The sequence below is a fragment of the Ochotona curzoniae genome, unplaced genomic scaffold, assembly GCF_017591425.1.
Source record: "Ochotona curzoniae isolate NIBS_2020 unplaced genomic scaffold, NIBS_Ocur_1.0 contig_3332, whole genome shotgun sequence".
In the NCBI taxonomy this organism is placed as follows: Eukaryota; Metazoa; Chordata; class Mammalia; order Lagomorpha; family Ochotonidae; genus Ochotona; species Ochotona curzoniae.
Window position 1 is genome coordinate 2,194,575 of NW_024465816.1, and position 15,487 is coordinate 2,210,061.

The 15,487-nt window shown below is 43.0% G+C and overlaps 1 protein-coding gene across 1 annotated transcript in view; it reads right to left on the reverse strand.

The window, feature by feature from the left end:
* Window positions 1-1,878: 1,878 nt before the first annotated feature.
* B3GLCT (beta 3-glucosyltransferase) overlaps window positions 1,879-15,487 on the reverse strand; it is a 125,587-nt gene continuing 111,978 nt past the window's right edge. Inside the window, exons 14-15 of the mRNA XM_040979826.1 lie at window positions 13,976-14,120; window positions 1,879-3,947 (exon numbers count right to left, since the gene is read on the reverse strand). Coding sequence (XP_040835760.1) covers window positions 3,780-3,947; window positions 13,976-14,120 — 313 coding nt within the window. The 3' untranslated portion in view covers window positions 1,879-3,779. The remainder of the gene's footprint in view (window positions 3,948-13,975; window positions 14,121-15,487) is intronic.

Consider the following 15,487-nt stretch of genomic DNA (forward strand, 5'->3'; position numbering starts at 1 on the left):
CAACACGCTCTCCTCACCTCTCCTTGCATTGTTCCTCCTGGGGTCCCTCCCATTTCACTTTCTTGTCCTCCTATACAAGATGACCTTCCTTCCATCTCTCCATTTTCTTTCCAGCTAATCTTGCCTAGATGGGCGATTTTCAAGTCTTGTAAACTAAAATGTAGATGGCTTCCAAAGTCCTAATTCCAGCCCTGATGTCACGGAGTTCCCAACCCCCACAACCCACTGCTTGTTCTACGGCAGCTGGGTACCTAACAACGAGGATGCCTAGGCAAAAATCACACAGGTTGCCTCTCTTCTCAGACAATCAAGCTTGCTCCCACGTGGGGAGACTTCACATTCGCTGTGCCCAGAACACACTGCCATAGACCTCTGTCCTGACTCCTCTGTGCTTTCATGCCTTTACTCCAACACGACTTACAAGGATAGGCCCTTTTTGACCACTCTATGCAAAGTAATTCTTTACTCCCACTGTCCTGGAGCCTTTAGTGCATTATCATTATTAATAAACATTTTGTTCATTAATATGTTTCCTGGTTGATCTTATACCCTTTCTTCTTGCATCTATCCTTACCCTAAGAATATCACTTCCTTTAAAGCAAAAACATCGGCTCAATGAATATGAGAAACAAAGCCTTCGCTGACCATCCAAAAGGAAGGGAACAACTCATTTCACATTTGGCAGGTGACAAATCTGTAGAATGCTGGGGAACATAAAACCAATAGCAGGCCCAGCACAACAGCTCAATGGCTAAATTCTTACCTAGCAAACTCGAGAATCCCATATTGGTGCCGGTTCATGTTCTGGCTGCTCCATGGTTATGGCCTGGGAAATAAGAGAAGGATGGCCCAGGTCCTTGGGAGCCCACACCCATGTGGGTGACCTGGAACAATCTTCTGGTTCCTGATCAGTTTAGCTCAGGCCCTTGTGGCCATTTGGGGAGCAAACCAGTGGAAGGAAGATCTTCCCCTTTGTCTCTCCTCTCTATAAATCTGAACTGCCTTTCCAATAAATAAAAAGAGAGAGCCAGAAGGAAAAAAAAAATGAAGATAAAACATAACAAAACCAGTAGCACCTGCCTGTACTGGGTAAAGACAGCAGGGATTCAAGGGTAGACGGACAGGGCAGACAAGGAGCAACTGGATGGTAAATTAACAGTTGTTGAATAAATCTATTCATTGATTGCCTTTGTTTCATAGACATTACATCTGACTATGAATGGAACACATCAGAAATACTTTCAAATGTCTACTGTGTTCATTTTTGAGAGAAGATGCATACATAAACAACTGAAGTAGATAGCGATGAGAAAGTCCTGAAGACTTAACAAATCAGGCAATGCACACGGCAGTGATATGTACAGAATCACATGCAGCAGCTTTAACAGGTTAACCTGTCATTGCTTTATGTTTCCAGGCATTTTTTTTACTTTAAATGTTATTTTTTTACTTAGCTGCAAAATGTGAAATTGTGACATAATCAAACATCTTTTTTGTGTTCTATCATCAGAAATGGCTTAAAGGCAGAAACAACATTTGAGTTATTCCACACAAAAGTCCTTAATTTTAACATCCCTAGAATAAAAAATAGGCATTTGAAAACAAATCCATTTAAAAGGCAGAGGAAAGGTAAAGAGGACACCTATCTTTTCTGAAAAGTTCAGAATCAAAAACTGTGTTCTTGGATATGAACTGTAGGGAACCAGTTCCAGAACGCAGTTTCTGCTCTGTTGCATAACAAAATCCACAGACTATGCATTTTCAACTTGATGAGTTTCTATAAAAAGGGTTGCCTCTTATATATTTTCCTCTTTAATTTTATTTACTAAGTTGTCTACTTCTGTCCTTATCTTCACTAATCCCTTTTCCTCACCTTCCCTCCCCTACCTGTCCCACTGCCACCAACTCAGACCTGGACTAACAAACACAATATTTGAGCAATCAGAAACTTAGGCAAAGATTTTTTTTATTTGTGGTGGTTAGGCTTACATAATTAAAAAAAAAATAAACACAATTTAAAAATCTAAAAGTAGCAGAGGAGGTGCTCCGGTGTCCATAGAAGGCACTGATTCTCACTCAGAAGACATCTTGGCATAGCTCTTCACCCACAGGCGTGCCGGCTCTCTGCATGCCAGTGACTAGCAGGCAGGAGCAGTAGAAATGAAAGTTGCTTCCAGGGCTCTCCGGCAGCATGATCACGGATGACAGGAAGGCGATGTGATGACGTGGAGGCATGACAGCCATCCCACATGACAACCATCAACAGCAGCCCAGCAGGAACTACAAAGTCTTGTGGTGTCTCTCACCCAGTTCATCCTCCCAGATCCATTCCTAAGACAGGTCTAGAATCCATTTTGACAAAACAGAATCCAATCCACTACAATTCTCTAATCCCAGTATTTGTTAATTTGGAAACATGATCTGCGCTATTTTATTTTAGAAATGAGTCAATTCTGGGCTCTGAGAATAATACATTGTTTAAAAAAAAAAATACATAAGTACTTTGGGTATTATGATTCAAAACCCTGTGCTTGGCTATGAAAAGTATTACAAAGTCCATAAATTCCTGTTTTCAGTTACAAGGAGAAAGAAAAAAAAAAAGCATTTTAATATACCAAAATTAGTTTAAAACATAGAGAAAAAAATCAAGTTTTATGCAAATATCTTTACAGAACTAAATTACAGAATCAAAACCATCAGAGTACATTTTGCATGTTAATACTGCACTGTTAAATCATACACATATATATTAAATAGGTGATTTGCAAATCAGATACAGCTGCTTGAAAATACTGTGTTCAAGCTTCACTCTCACAGAAGCCACAAAACTGCCAAATCATCCTATTAGCTTCCGGTGCTCAGGGCTGTGTGCGTGAGGGGGCAGAGGGAGGGCTCCAATGAGCCAGCAGAGAGTCAGTAAACAATATTCAAAGAAAAACAACAATGAAATATCAGGGCATGAGTTAATTCACTTCCTGAGAGTCACCAACAGAGTGCTGACTGGAGGGAAACATAGCAATCTTGTGTTTCAACACGGAGGACGTTGTACGCCGGCAGCATCCAGTACACTTCTCACAAACGTCCATCGAGCCAACCCTTCAGGGAGCAACGGCACACAGACCAACTTCCCCAGGAATAAGAAGCTCTCGCAGAGGACCTCTTTTCGCCTTTTTATGAGGCACAAACAGCAAGAGAACACATCAAACATAACCACGTGATTTTATGGAGTGCAAGAGATTTCGTATTTTTACTTTTATGACATTTTATGAATGATTCTTTATAGTGCATTATTCCTATTGGTTTCCCAGGAAACAACGTTCATGATCAGTAACAGAGTTTTCAAGTTCATTCCATTGGCCATATCCGTGTCAAAGACTTCCGGCTCTTCTCTCTGGATCCAGAAGCTCAGACAGGCGTGTCCGTCTCGCAGTCTCATGCCCCACACAGACTCGTTATAATGAAGACAAAGAACAGGAAAGGGACTTCCGGGACTATTTATTTTCTGTGACAGTAATTATAATGCTGCTGCATCACAGTCTGAAAATTACACCGTAATCACTGTGTTCAATAGTCATTAAAGTCAAAAGCAAGTGATTTTTCCCAGAAAAAAAAAATTTTCCCCTTGACTTCCTCTCCTCCCTCATCAAAAATAACCACATTCATTATTTCCTCCTCGAGTCAGGAAGCATCCTGTGCCACAGGGTCCCTTGAAGCAGCATGGCCCAGCGCGGTGATGCTGTGCTCCCCACTTCTGGGGCCCACCAGGCCGTGCTCACACTTCATAACTCTTCTCTGATACCCTTTGGTGCCTCGCTTTCGGCTTCGTCTTCCTCCTTGGGTGCCAACCACGTGAAATACACCTTCACCGGATCGATGTTCCAGTGTTTGTGGAATGAAACAGGAACTTGATGCGACAGATAGTCCTTAGGGTAATCGACTGGCCGAGCCTGTGGGAGGAAGAACAGAGAAGGCCGCTCTCTTTGTTTAATTTCTGAAAATAATTTTGCTTTCACATAGCATGTGACTTTACAAAACAACTGCCTTGCTTCAACAGGTGATGCTGACAGTGCAAATCTAAGCGCAAGGAAGATCCTCCCTAACTCTTCCCTGTAACTCCAGGCTTTGTTGCTCTTGCATTTCCAATTACTTTTGTATTCCAAGCGCATTGCCTTTTGCTTTTCAGTTCCACAGTCTCGCCTCCGGGAGTGTCTTCAAGCATTGCAATAAATACAAAAAGCTTTCCTTGGCTTAGTCACTTAGGCTGCTATTACGATTCTGCAGAAAAGGGAGGGCTGTAATTTTTTCAGATTTCTTTTAAAAAACTGGCCACACACGGACTGCGCAGGGGTCACAGGCAAGGGGAGCTCGGGGTTCCTTTGGCCTGTCTGCTGTGCTAACCCGGAATTAGTGATGCCTTTACAATGAATACAACATAGAGCTCACCAGGGAAAAGCGTATCAGTGCTCATGGTCTCTGCCTTCCCAAATATCTATTCTAATTCCAGATGTGTGAATGGAAATTCTGAATTAACTCAAGACCTAAAAGGTATTACCATCATTTCAAAATTCTCTCAAGTTTAGAAAATGACACTCCAGCAGAATTTGATAGAGCTGGGAAAGATGAGATTGAAGAAGTAACCCATAGGGTTAGAAAGAAATTGAAACCCAATATGACTGGATTTGCACTGAGCTAGGCATGCACCTCCTGCTGCTGGCATCTTAGTTTCTGTATTAATTTATTTGGCTCCTCACTTTATATACAGGAAGCTAGTGTAAAACGTTTATGGAAAACCAATTAAAATAAGTTCTTTTTGGTACTCAAAAAAAAAAAATCTGGAAAATCACACATGTAAATCTAGCAACTCACTGGATTATCAACAATACAACTGCTATTAAAACTAGGTATGTCTTAAAAACTAGTATTTAGTCCAGATATGAATATAAATACTTAAACTGTCTTAATGATTTGTAATTCCTTTGTACAGTATCATTTACTCATTTAACTTTGAAAGATGCATAACATGTTATTGTTCATTCTCGGTGTCTGAACAGAGGAGGAAATGTACAGATTCCTCAATGTACAAACGAGGAGACGCAAGTGACATGACCAGCAAAGGTTTGACCAGAGGCAGGAAGGAGGTGTCTCTCTCCTACCCACTGTCCTACCGGGACACCTGCTCTGTGCTCAGGCTGGCCCAGCAAGGGCTCAGCACACAGCAATGCCTCCTGGACACTGGTTCCCTGCAGAGGCTTTACCCACTGACGGCACAAATACATCTCTCCGGCAAGCACTCACACAGCATCTACACATAAGAAAAAATCAAAACAACACAGGGAGACATTTCACAACTGCTTTATAGAAATCCTAAGAGCTCATAAAGCTAAATGTCTAAGAAGGGAGAGTTGTTTGTTTGTTTATTTGTTTGTTTTTAAAGAGAGGCCACAAAATATATACTGGAGGGCCTGGCAGCATGGCCTAGCAGCTAACATCCTCACCTTGAAGGTGCCGGGATCCCATATGGGCGCTGGTTTTGGTCCTGGCAGCCCCACTTCCCATCCAGCTCCCTGCTTGTGGCCCGGGAAAGCAGTCGAGGACGGCCCAGAGCATTGGGACCCTGCACTTGCGTGGGAGACCCGGAAGAGGTATCCTGGTTCTCGGCTTCAGACTGACGCAGCACCGGCCATTGTGGTTGCTTGGGGAGTGAATCATCAGACAGAACATCTTCCTCTCTGTCTCTCCTCTTTGTATATCTGACTTTGTAATCCAAATAAATAAATCTTTAATATATATATATATATACACATCCAGTATATACATACATATATATATATGTATATATATGTATATATATATACTGGTACATAACTGAGTTGGATACATTTTTAATATCGGTTGAAAGAATGCATGGATTAAAAACTGTGCATCATTTATGAGTCCATATGTTCAAAAAGGCTGTCTGAGAGTTTAGTGGTAGGGAAGAAAATCAAGAATCATATCCTCAAATAATTCTACAATAATACCAGAAGGAAGAAAACAAAGTAATGGAAATAAATTATTGCTTGCCTTTCATGAGTAAAAACGAACTTTGCCGGGGGTCGGGGTGCTGCTAAGTAGTAGGCTGAGTCTCTACCTGTGGCACCAGATAGGTTCCAGCTGCTCTACTGCCAATCCAGCTCCATGTTTACAACTTGGGAAAGCAGCAGAGGATGGCAATTCCTTGGGCCCCTATACCCACACAAGAGCCTAAAAGAAACTCCTGGCTCTCAGCTTCTGATTGGCTCAGCTCAGGATGCTGTGGCCATTTGCAGAGTGAGCCAGAGGATGGAAGATTTCTCTATCTTTCCTCTCTGTAAATCTGCCTTTCAAATAAAAATAAATAAATCTTTAAAAGAAAAAAAAAGTTGAAGATACAAATGTGTCTACAGGAATCAATAAATGCTTCCTATCTTTCCCTCTGTTAAAAATTTTAGGATATCGGGCCCAGCGCGGTGGCGCAAGTGGTTAAGGTCCTCACCTTGCACGCCCGGGATCCCATATGGGTGCCGGTTCTATCCCGGCAGCCCCGCTTCCCATCCAGCTTCCTGCCTGTGGCCTGGGAAAGCAGTTGAGGACGGCCCAAAGCTTTGGGACCCTGCACCTGTGTGGGAGACCCAGAAGAGGCTCCTGGCTTCAGATCAGCATAACATTGGCCGTTGTGCTCACTTGGGGAGTGAATCATCGGACGGAAGATCTTCCTCTCTGTCTCTCCTCTCTGTATATCCGCCTTTCCAATAAAAAAATAATAAAAATAAATCTTTAAAAAAAAATTCTAGGATATCAGCTACTTTGCAGGAAGCCCAGGGATACATGGGAAGAGGTAGCTCAATAAGCATTACAATGTGCAAGCTATTTTCCGTGAATGAAGTCACAGGGGAAAAACAAGACACAAGCAGAAAGGTGAAACATACTCAAAGAGAAATCTGCACCATAGCTTCTGATAATCACATTTCTGTCCAAAATACCAACAAGAAATCCCAAACAGGGAGGGTCAGGGTTGAGAAGACCTTAAGGCACGTGGTTGGCACATAGGTGCAGGACAAGAGAGACAGATTCAATCACACAAGGCCATAAAAAGGACAAAATTAAAATCTATTCTCTAAATATTAGAGCACAATGAACAGGGCAACTAATGGAGACTGTTTCCTTTTGCACACACTTTTTACAAATGTGCTGTGAAATAATATATGTGCCTTGCAGCAGACTCACAGAAATGGTGGTCTAAACCCTTTCAGTACCATCCGCCAAAGTGCACTGACAGGCAACCTCAATCCCACTTTCAAGATATCACAGTCATCCTTCCCAAACGCCCCTTGCATGCATTTGCAGTCAATCCCTGCCTTTCCTGGCATCCCTAGAACGCGCTGACTTGCCTCATCACCAGAGTGCGATCTATTCTAAAAATGTCTTGAGTGGAATCATGTATGAATATTTGTGCCTTGCTTCCCAGCTCTTAGCACTGCTGGCAAGCATCAGTTGCCTCCTTTATCCAGCTGAGTAATGCTGTATTGTAAGAATACGCCACATTTCATTTTCCTAATCATCAGGTGACAACATCTGGACTGATCACTATTTGGAATTAGGATGAATTAGACTATGAATATTTACTTACAAATCTCTTTGAAGACAAACACACTCATGAGTACTTCAAGAAGTTGTGAAAAATGAAATTCAAAGATGCTTTGTGGCAAAAAGGAAAAATGAAATCATGTATTTTTTTTAGACTACTAGCTATTGCATGAATTTTCTGAAGATTCTTCATTGGTAAGGATTCAATAATTTTCTGCACCAAAATGATCTTTCAGTTTACTGTTTCGCAAGTTTTACAGATTACCTAAGAGGCTTATACACATGCATATTTTCATTGCAGTGGTAGATATCTAGAAGTGGAATTCTGGGGTACCAGTTACTGATGATGTACTGCTATTACAGAACTCCTTGACATACACTGATTACTGTGCACCTTTTGTGGGTCTAGAGTCTGGACACAACTTTGTGGGGTTCCCTGTTTCTGTCTCTCCAAGGGCACAATCAAGACGCCAACCCAGGGTCTGCAGATTCCTCGGAAGGCTCATGTGGAAACAAATCCACTCCCAGGCTCCCTCGGTGGCTGCTGGGAGCACTCGTTTCCCTGAAGCCCACTGACTGAGGGCTGCACTTCCCTGGTGGTTCCTGGCTGCACAACACACTCAGTTTCTTGCCTTGGGCCCTTTGCAAGTGGCATCCTCCCTTACCAAAACATGCGCCAAGAGGGAGTACTGGATCACAATCTTATACAGTCTATGTATGGAGTCACATCCCATCAGCATCCATTAGCTTTCCCATAGCCTCCTGGTTGAAAACAAACCATTGGGCTCCACCTGTGCTCAAGGAGAGGTGACTGGACAAGGAAGTGAGCACCAGCGTGAAGGCAGCTAGGCAGACATTAGTCTATGAGTCTCTGAGGGGACAAAGAAAATGGGGAAAGAATGGGAATTTTAGAAAGAAAATTAATCTTGGTATGATGGAGCAAGGAAAGAAGTCATGAAAGCAGACGAGCAATTACATCTACAGCAAGTGCTCTTGTCCACAGCCCTGTCGGATGCGGTTCAGCCATCTCCCTCATCCTGCACCAAACGCGCTGTTAGGTGGGATAACACTGTGCTACCAAGGGCCTGAGAACTCCATATCCAGGAATTTCCCAGGAGGAGGAGGAGGAGAGTAACACGGGCATTCAGACCCACATCCATAAAAACCCCATGCTGAATACAGACTGGGCTCTCAGTTCTCCCCTGAGCTGCCTGCCAGGTGCACCAGGTGCTTCCTCTGCATGAAACTTGGCTAGCAGCTCACCACTACTCTCTGGGCCACATCTGAATTCTCCCTCACATGAAGAGAGGAACCTATCAGCCAAATCCGGCTAACACCAACAGGCGGGGATCGCAGGCCTCCATCTCAGAAACAATCTACCACATGCGTGTTTAAGAAACTGCAAAAATGTTCCCAAAGTGTCTGTCTTTGACATTCACCGTCAGCAGTGTAAGAGCAATCCTGTTTCCACATCCTCACCAAGCGTCTGCAGGCCGTGACTGTGCTTCTCACTATTCACATGGGTGTGTGGTGACGTGTCAATGACTGCAGGTTACAGCAGCTCCCAAATAACTAGCACTGAGCATCCTTCCAAGTGCTTATCACTCACTCCTGCAGCCTCCTGGGCAAAATGCCTATCAAATCTCCTGCCTATTTTAAACGGAGCAGGCAAGAAGGCCTCGGACTCCATTTTTCTTAGGCAAAACCATAGCCCTTTTTAAGGAACAAATGACTGTTACTTTCCCACATCCCAAAATGGTAATTTTGGCAATTTTGACCAATTTGAAGCCTATATCTGTGCAGAGCCTTCAGGAGCCATTACACATGCCATCAATAATGACCTGGGGCTACAAAACCTTTTAAAAAACAGTAAACTACAAGCTCTACATATTTTGCTTTTAAAATATTTTTTGTAACATTCATTTTATTTACTTGAAAGGCCACTTCAATTTCTCAATTGCCCACAGAAGCCAAGGCTAAACACAGGAGCCTGTGACTCAATCCAGTTTTTCCCATGCAGATGGCAAGCACCGCAGCACTCAAAGCCATTACCTGCTGCCTCCTATGGGGCACATTATAGGAAGCTGGAGCCAGAAGCAGAACCAGACACAAACCAAGGCATTCTCCAACATGAGACATCCCAACCAGCATCTTAACCAGTACTTGGCTTTCACTAAAGCACTATTCTGCCCATTCCTTGGAATCTCCTTCTAAGTTTGTGATTTCACAATGATTTCCCCAGATTTAAAACAGAGGGAATGTAGCACAGGTATTGCATTGGGACTGTTTCCCAATATCCACTCTCTAACTCATCAGGAATATTAACTTTTGCCTCTGTCAATAGAAACATCTTGATGTGACTTAAATCTCTAACAGGCTGTTTTTAAACTATTTTAAGTCACTGAAGTATGAGTGTTCGAGTTCACTAACCAAACAAGTTATTCATGCTTTATTCTCATTGCTCTGTTTAATTTACAATATAGTTTAATTGTAAACCTGTGCTTTTTTCTTGAATTTATAGTAGACATCACACCTTTGGGTAAATGACTTCTAAAACTGTTATTTGATAGTTTTCACTGTTCCTGAGAGTAAAGCAACCTGGTGACTGAGGCGGATTCCTTCATTTCTCCTCTACTCTCTCTCTAAGACTCCGAAGGACTCTCAGGATGTACAGTTTGATCCTCAGACCTTACAAATGTGAAGGCTAATGTTTTTCTGTAATAATGCCCGGTCACATAGAAAAGATTATGGAATCTAATTATCTCCTTATGGACATTACTTTATCTCACAATAACAAAATGTCAGGATGTGCATGTGACTACAGACTTCTAGCTTGATCCATTAAAGATTTAAGGATAGATCTGAGTATACCCTTGGCTGGCATCCTACAGGCTGCCTCTGTTGGTCCACTTAACCAGAGACCAAGAGAACGAGAAGTGAGCTGGGCAGCAGGAGGCCCATTAATGTGTTTTATACAGTGATTCGCTCTCAAGGAGACCTGGAAAAAGTCAGTCCACCCTTAAATAGCACCTGCTTGCTATTTAACGTGGAAAGCTATTAAATTCCATTTATGTGGGAAGTCAGGAAAGTGGGCAAATATCATGACAGAAGCACTCCCAAACAAGCCTGTCAGCTCTGCCAAGAGCCAAGCCACTGAGGGTCGAAGGGCTGCTGAGTTGGAACCGCAGTAAGCCACAAGCTAAAAAACCCCTTCACTCTGCCCAGCTTCCAAAACCACCATTGCTATGGAGAGATGGCCTAGGGTCAGGTAAAGCTGCATATTTCCATCTAGAAACTGCCTTTTCTGTACTAGCCTCCTATTCAGGCCAGCTCTCCTGTCAGTCCAGCCAGGAAATGGGAGTCGATGGGATGTCTCCCCTGAAGTTTCACACCACCCTTAAGATGTCTGTTCCAGAACCCCAAATGAACAGATAGGCCTGGGCTAAACATACCCCTGGCCAGCCTTACCACCCACCTAATTACCAAACCCCTCCTGTTAACTTCTATTCACCTCTCAATGGGGGAAATTTCTGGATTTGGGTAGCAGTAGAGCTTTCCTTGGTCCTGCTAGCTGGCACTGTGGCCCTCTTGAGGCCACTTTCTGCTGTGCCCTGGCTTGACCACAGGCCCCATACTTTGGTGTCATTCAGCTCAAAAAAGCCAGCACAGTTACTTTAGCTACTGACAATAGCCAGAGGTTCCAGAAGCAGGGGGAGTGAATGAGAGAGCCCAGAACTAGAAGCAGTCCAGATGAACTCCGTCTCATAATTAATTGCCAGCGCATGCACACTAAAACCAGGAGCGTTTTTCTTTAATACCACCCTGCGTGTCATTTTTGCTTCTTTTCATACCCTGTTTGCGTCACAAGGCCTCACGAGTCACAATTTTAATCTAAGCCTCTGTTCACTAATGTTCTGGCCTAGCCCTCCCCACAACACCCCCTTTTTAGATCCAAACAGTGCCCATCCATGCCATAAAACAAAAGTCTGAAATGTTAGGCTGGGCAGGGCAGAAGTGACTCCACCACCTTACAGAAGTCAAACAGATAATTCCAAGCAAGGAGTGTCTGGAATGCCAAATCATCCTGACCTTGTCTGCACAGAAGCTCAGCATCCACCATGATGAGAAGCCACACTACATGCCACAGGCATGCGCAAACTGGGTAGCCGCTGCCTTCTCCCATCCCCCACGCCTAAGATCTACAAGGGCCCAGTGCTGTATACACTGTGCGTCCATTTCCCTCATGTGGTCACCCCGCCTAGGGAAGTGGTCCCCGACCATCTTCTGTTGGAAGCAGCCTGTCAGACTCTCTCCACTAATAAAAGTTTGTCTGAAAAAAAAAAAAAAGAAACAAACAAACATTCCCCTAAAAAAAACCCTTTGTCTGCAAAAGAAAGAAACATATCTACCATCTTGAACAAACACATCAGCTGTGTCCAAATAGTGCAAGTGAGAAGTACTATCCGACTCCTATCTCTCTGAAGAGGCTCAGGGCTGGAAAACACAGCACGCTCTGTTGGGAAGGACAGGTTTTAAATCTATTTTATGATGCTGGAAAGGTTCAACATTTATAACAATTAAAGAAATCAAGTATCTTGGAGTGTAGCAAACAGCAAATGTTCTTTTACGTTTGAATGATCTTCAAAGGACTTCTGCTCAAAGATTAGATTCTTTGCCGTCTTTCTTTTCTCCTTATCATTTTATTGACTCATGGACTCTTCCCTAAGTGAAAAGGGCTGCAATAAAAATCTAAAACTTGTCATGTAACTTTGATAAATCATTGCCCTTCTACAGCAAAAATTTTAATTGCCTTTCCTTGTCCCAGGAGTGAAACATCACAAGATAAAGCAAGAGAGGGAAGGACAGAGAAGAGCTGCTTTTTCTAGGCCATCAAAAACACGCTTAAATAGGCATGACCTTTGACAATATTCTAGGATGGGTAAGAAACTTGGACTAGTACCAGGAAGGAAGTTTCTCACACCTGTTTTTATTAAAGATCTATTTTTATCCTCTCTCAGAAAGATATAGAAACTGAGTATGCCTTTCCTGATAAAGCAAACACATTCGTTGCCTTGTTCAAGTTGTTTACCACAGTCTTTTGTCGGTCAAGATCAATTTTCTATGTTGCTATGACATTATTTGCTACTGGTTACCAACACCGTGAACACTCTGTTTTCAATATAAAGCAGGGCACTTACAAGATGCGTGCCATTTACACATTCCAGATTTGAAGAAGCTTTCAAGTTCTTGAAGAAGTACGTTAGATGGGTGAGAATCTATGGTTTATTTTTAGCTTACATATGAATAGTTCTGCTATTATTCTTGGAATGGAAGAAAATGCAATGACCTGATTGTTAAACACTTACTAAAAATAATATAGGAAAATTCTCCTCTCCAATATCAAATGCAATACAGGAAAGCTATAAGCAGTGACCATTCCTTGTAAATATTATCTCATTTCTTTTTGCTAATGCAGGAGATATCTCCTTGTTCTTGAGTTATTATATTAAAATTGAATAAACTTTAGTAACTAAGTGTATAAGCAACTTCTAAAGAGAAAACTCCGGGGCCTGGCACGATGGCTCAGTGGTTAAGGTCCTCACCTTGCACGCCTGGGATCCCATATGGGCGCCGGTTCTAATCCCAGCAGCCCCACTTCCTATCCAGCTCCCTGCCTGTGGCCCGGGAAAGCAGTCGAGGACGGCCCAAAGCTTTGGGACCCTGTACCTGCGTGGGAGACCCAGAAGAGGCTCCTGGCTTTGGATTGGCTCAGCTCCAGCCGTTGCGGCTGCCTGGGGAGTGAATCATTGGACGGAAGATCTTCCTCTCTGTCTCTCCTCTCTGTATATCTGCCTTTCTAATAAAAATAAAATAAATCTTTAAAAAAAATGCATTCTTTGCACTAAAAATATACACTCTTATTAAAAAAAAAGAGAAAACTCTGGAAAAATACGGCTAACAGACAATGTGAAAATTGAGGATACTATAGAATTACATAGACTTAGTGGTGAGTAGAACAGAATCTGGTCAATCCTACACAGTTCTAGAGAGCAACTCATAATTTTCAAACACCTTCAATTTAATTAACTACAAATGAAACCGAGCCGTTTTTCCCTGATTCTACATTCAACAAAGCTGGTCAAACTCCACTTGACTTCCTGGATGCTTTGGTATCTCATCTGGGCATACATGGTTTAGCACAAACATCAAAGAGGATAAAATGTCTGTTAGCAATGAGCCCTTGGAACTTGTCAACAGGGTTCCTAAGATTGTTTTGGGAAAATATGTTCAGAGAAAGAAGTCAAATCCTTCCATGAGAAAGACATTTGCCCCAGTCTACGTTAGGTAGTAATAAAACGCATTTTCTCACCTGATGGAAGAGAGGGCTGTGGGTCACGGGCACGCCCAGGCCACTGAAGCACATTCCTAGGACCATGTCGTCCGGGGCGTCGTTGCTGTAGCACCGACACTTACTGGCGAGCAGTCTCCTGACAGCTTCTCTACTGAAGACCATTCTGGAGGAGCCAGAGCAGACAGACACAGGTCAGGGCAGCTCTGCAGAGACCCTCCATCAGAACAAAGAACTACACCCAGAGGCCACGAGGCTGACAAAGATGCTGACCGCGGACCTCGGACCTCGGTAGACTTCTGTGTTTACCAAGTACTCTGGAAAAAAACATTGTTTTTATTAAACCAAAGTCACTTTGGAGAGAAATTACCTACCTTCTAGGCGATTTTTATATACAGATAGCTCCTGACTTGATGATTTCGCGATGGTGTGAAGGTGACATTCACTGAGCTGTGGAATTCTGAACTTAAATCTTTCCATGAGCTAACACAGGACACCAGGGAACAGCACTGGCACTCTCTTCAGCTGCTCTAACCTTGCAGGCACAACAGCTTCCTGGGGTTAGTCCCTTACTCCTGTTGGCCATTTGCTTTCAAGTCTCTGGCCCTTCCCAACACTTTGGGATAAGCTACTGCAATAAACTCTCTGCTTTGGCAAATACAGATGGGTAACCACTCTGGTTCTATTGTAGTCATGAGTCTTTCCAGATCATGAATAGGCCAAAATCTGACAGCACAGAAGGCAATATAAATGCACAAGCTCATTCTCGATCAATGAAGGTTTTCTCTAAGGCTAAGCTATGGAAAATTCATCCATATACCCCCATTCCAAACTGGGGGCCCTGCACACAGTAAGCACTCAACAGAAGTTCAATGCATCCAGCAACTGAGAATGGAGCTATCCTCACAACACCTTCCTCCTGAGGGCTGAAGTGTCCTGGGGTAGTTAAGCAGGAAAGAAAATAAAAATGACAGAGAACTTGAACACAATTCCAGGTGCAGCAGGTTCAGTTCAGAGGTGTACCCAAGGCGAGCAATCAAACACTAAGGCTGGGACAACACAGATGGCTCACTCCCTACCCTTGCCACAACAAGGAATAACAGGTTTCCATGAGCTTCACAACCAGACAGAAGAAAAACTCTTAAACCAAGATGACACAGGAAAAATGACTGTGCAAAAAGGCAAACTAAATGTTTTCCTGTCTTAAAATCCGCCATAAATTGCCTTTCTCTGAGAAACCCTCCTGCGCTCCAGTGAAGAAGCCTCAGACCTCTTATTTTGGTATCTGGGTCAGTCACATTCGGTTCAAACAACAGTATAGAATGAAGGTTTTTTCCCCCCTTTCTTTTATTTATTTAATTTGTGTCTTTTGTCAGCAACCAGGAAATAAAGAAGGAAAAGGAAAGGCTTTTATTCAAGTTCATTCTACAAAACTACCTGTATATTGGGACTGGCACAATGGTGTAGTACATCAAACCTCCACCTGCAGGGCCAGCATCCAGTGTGGGTGCTGGTGAGAGTCCCAGCAACTTC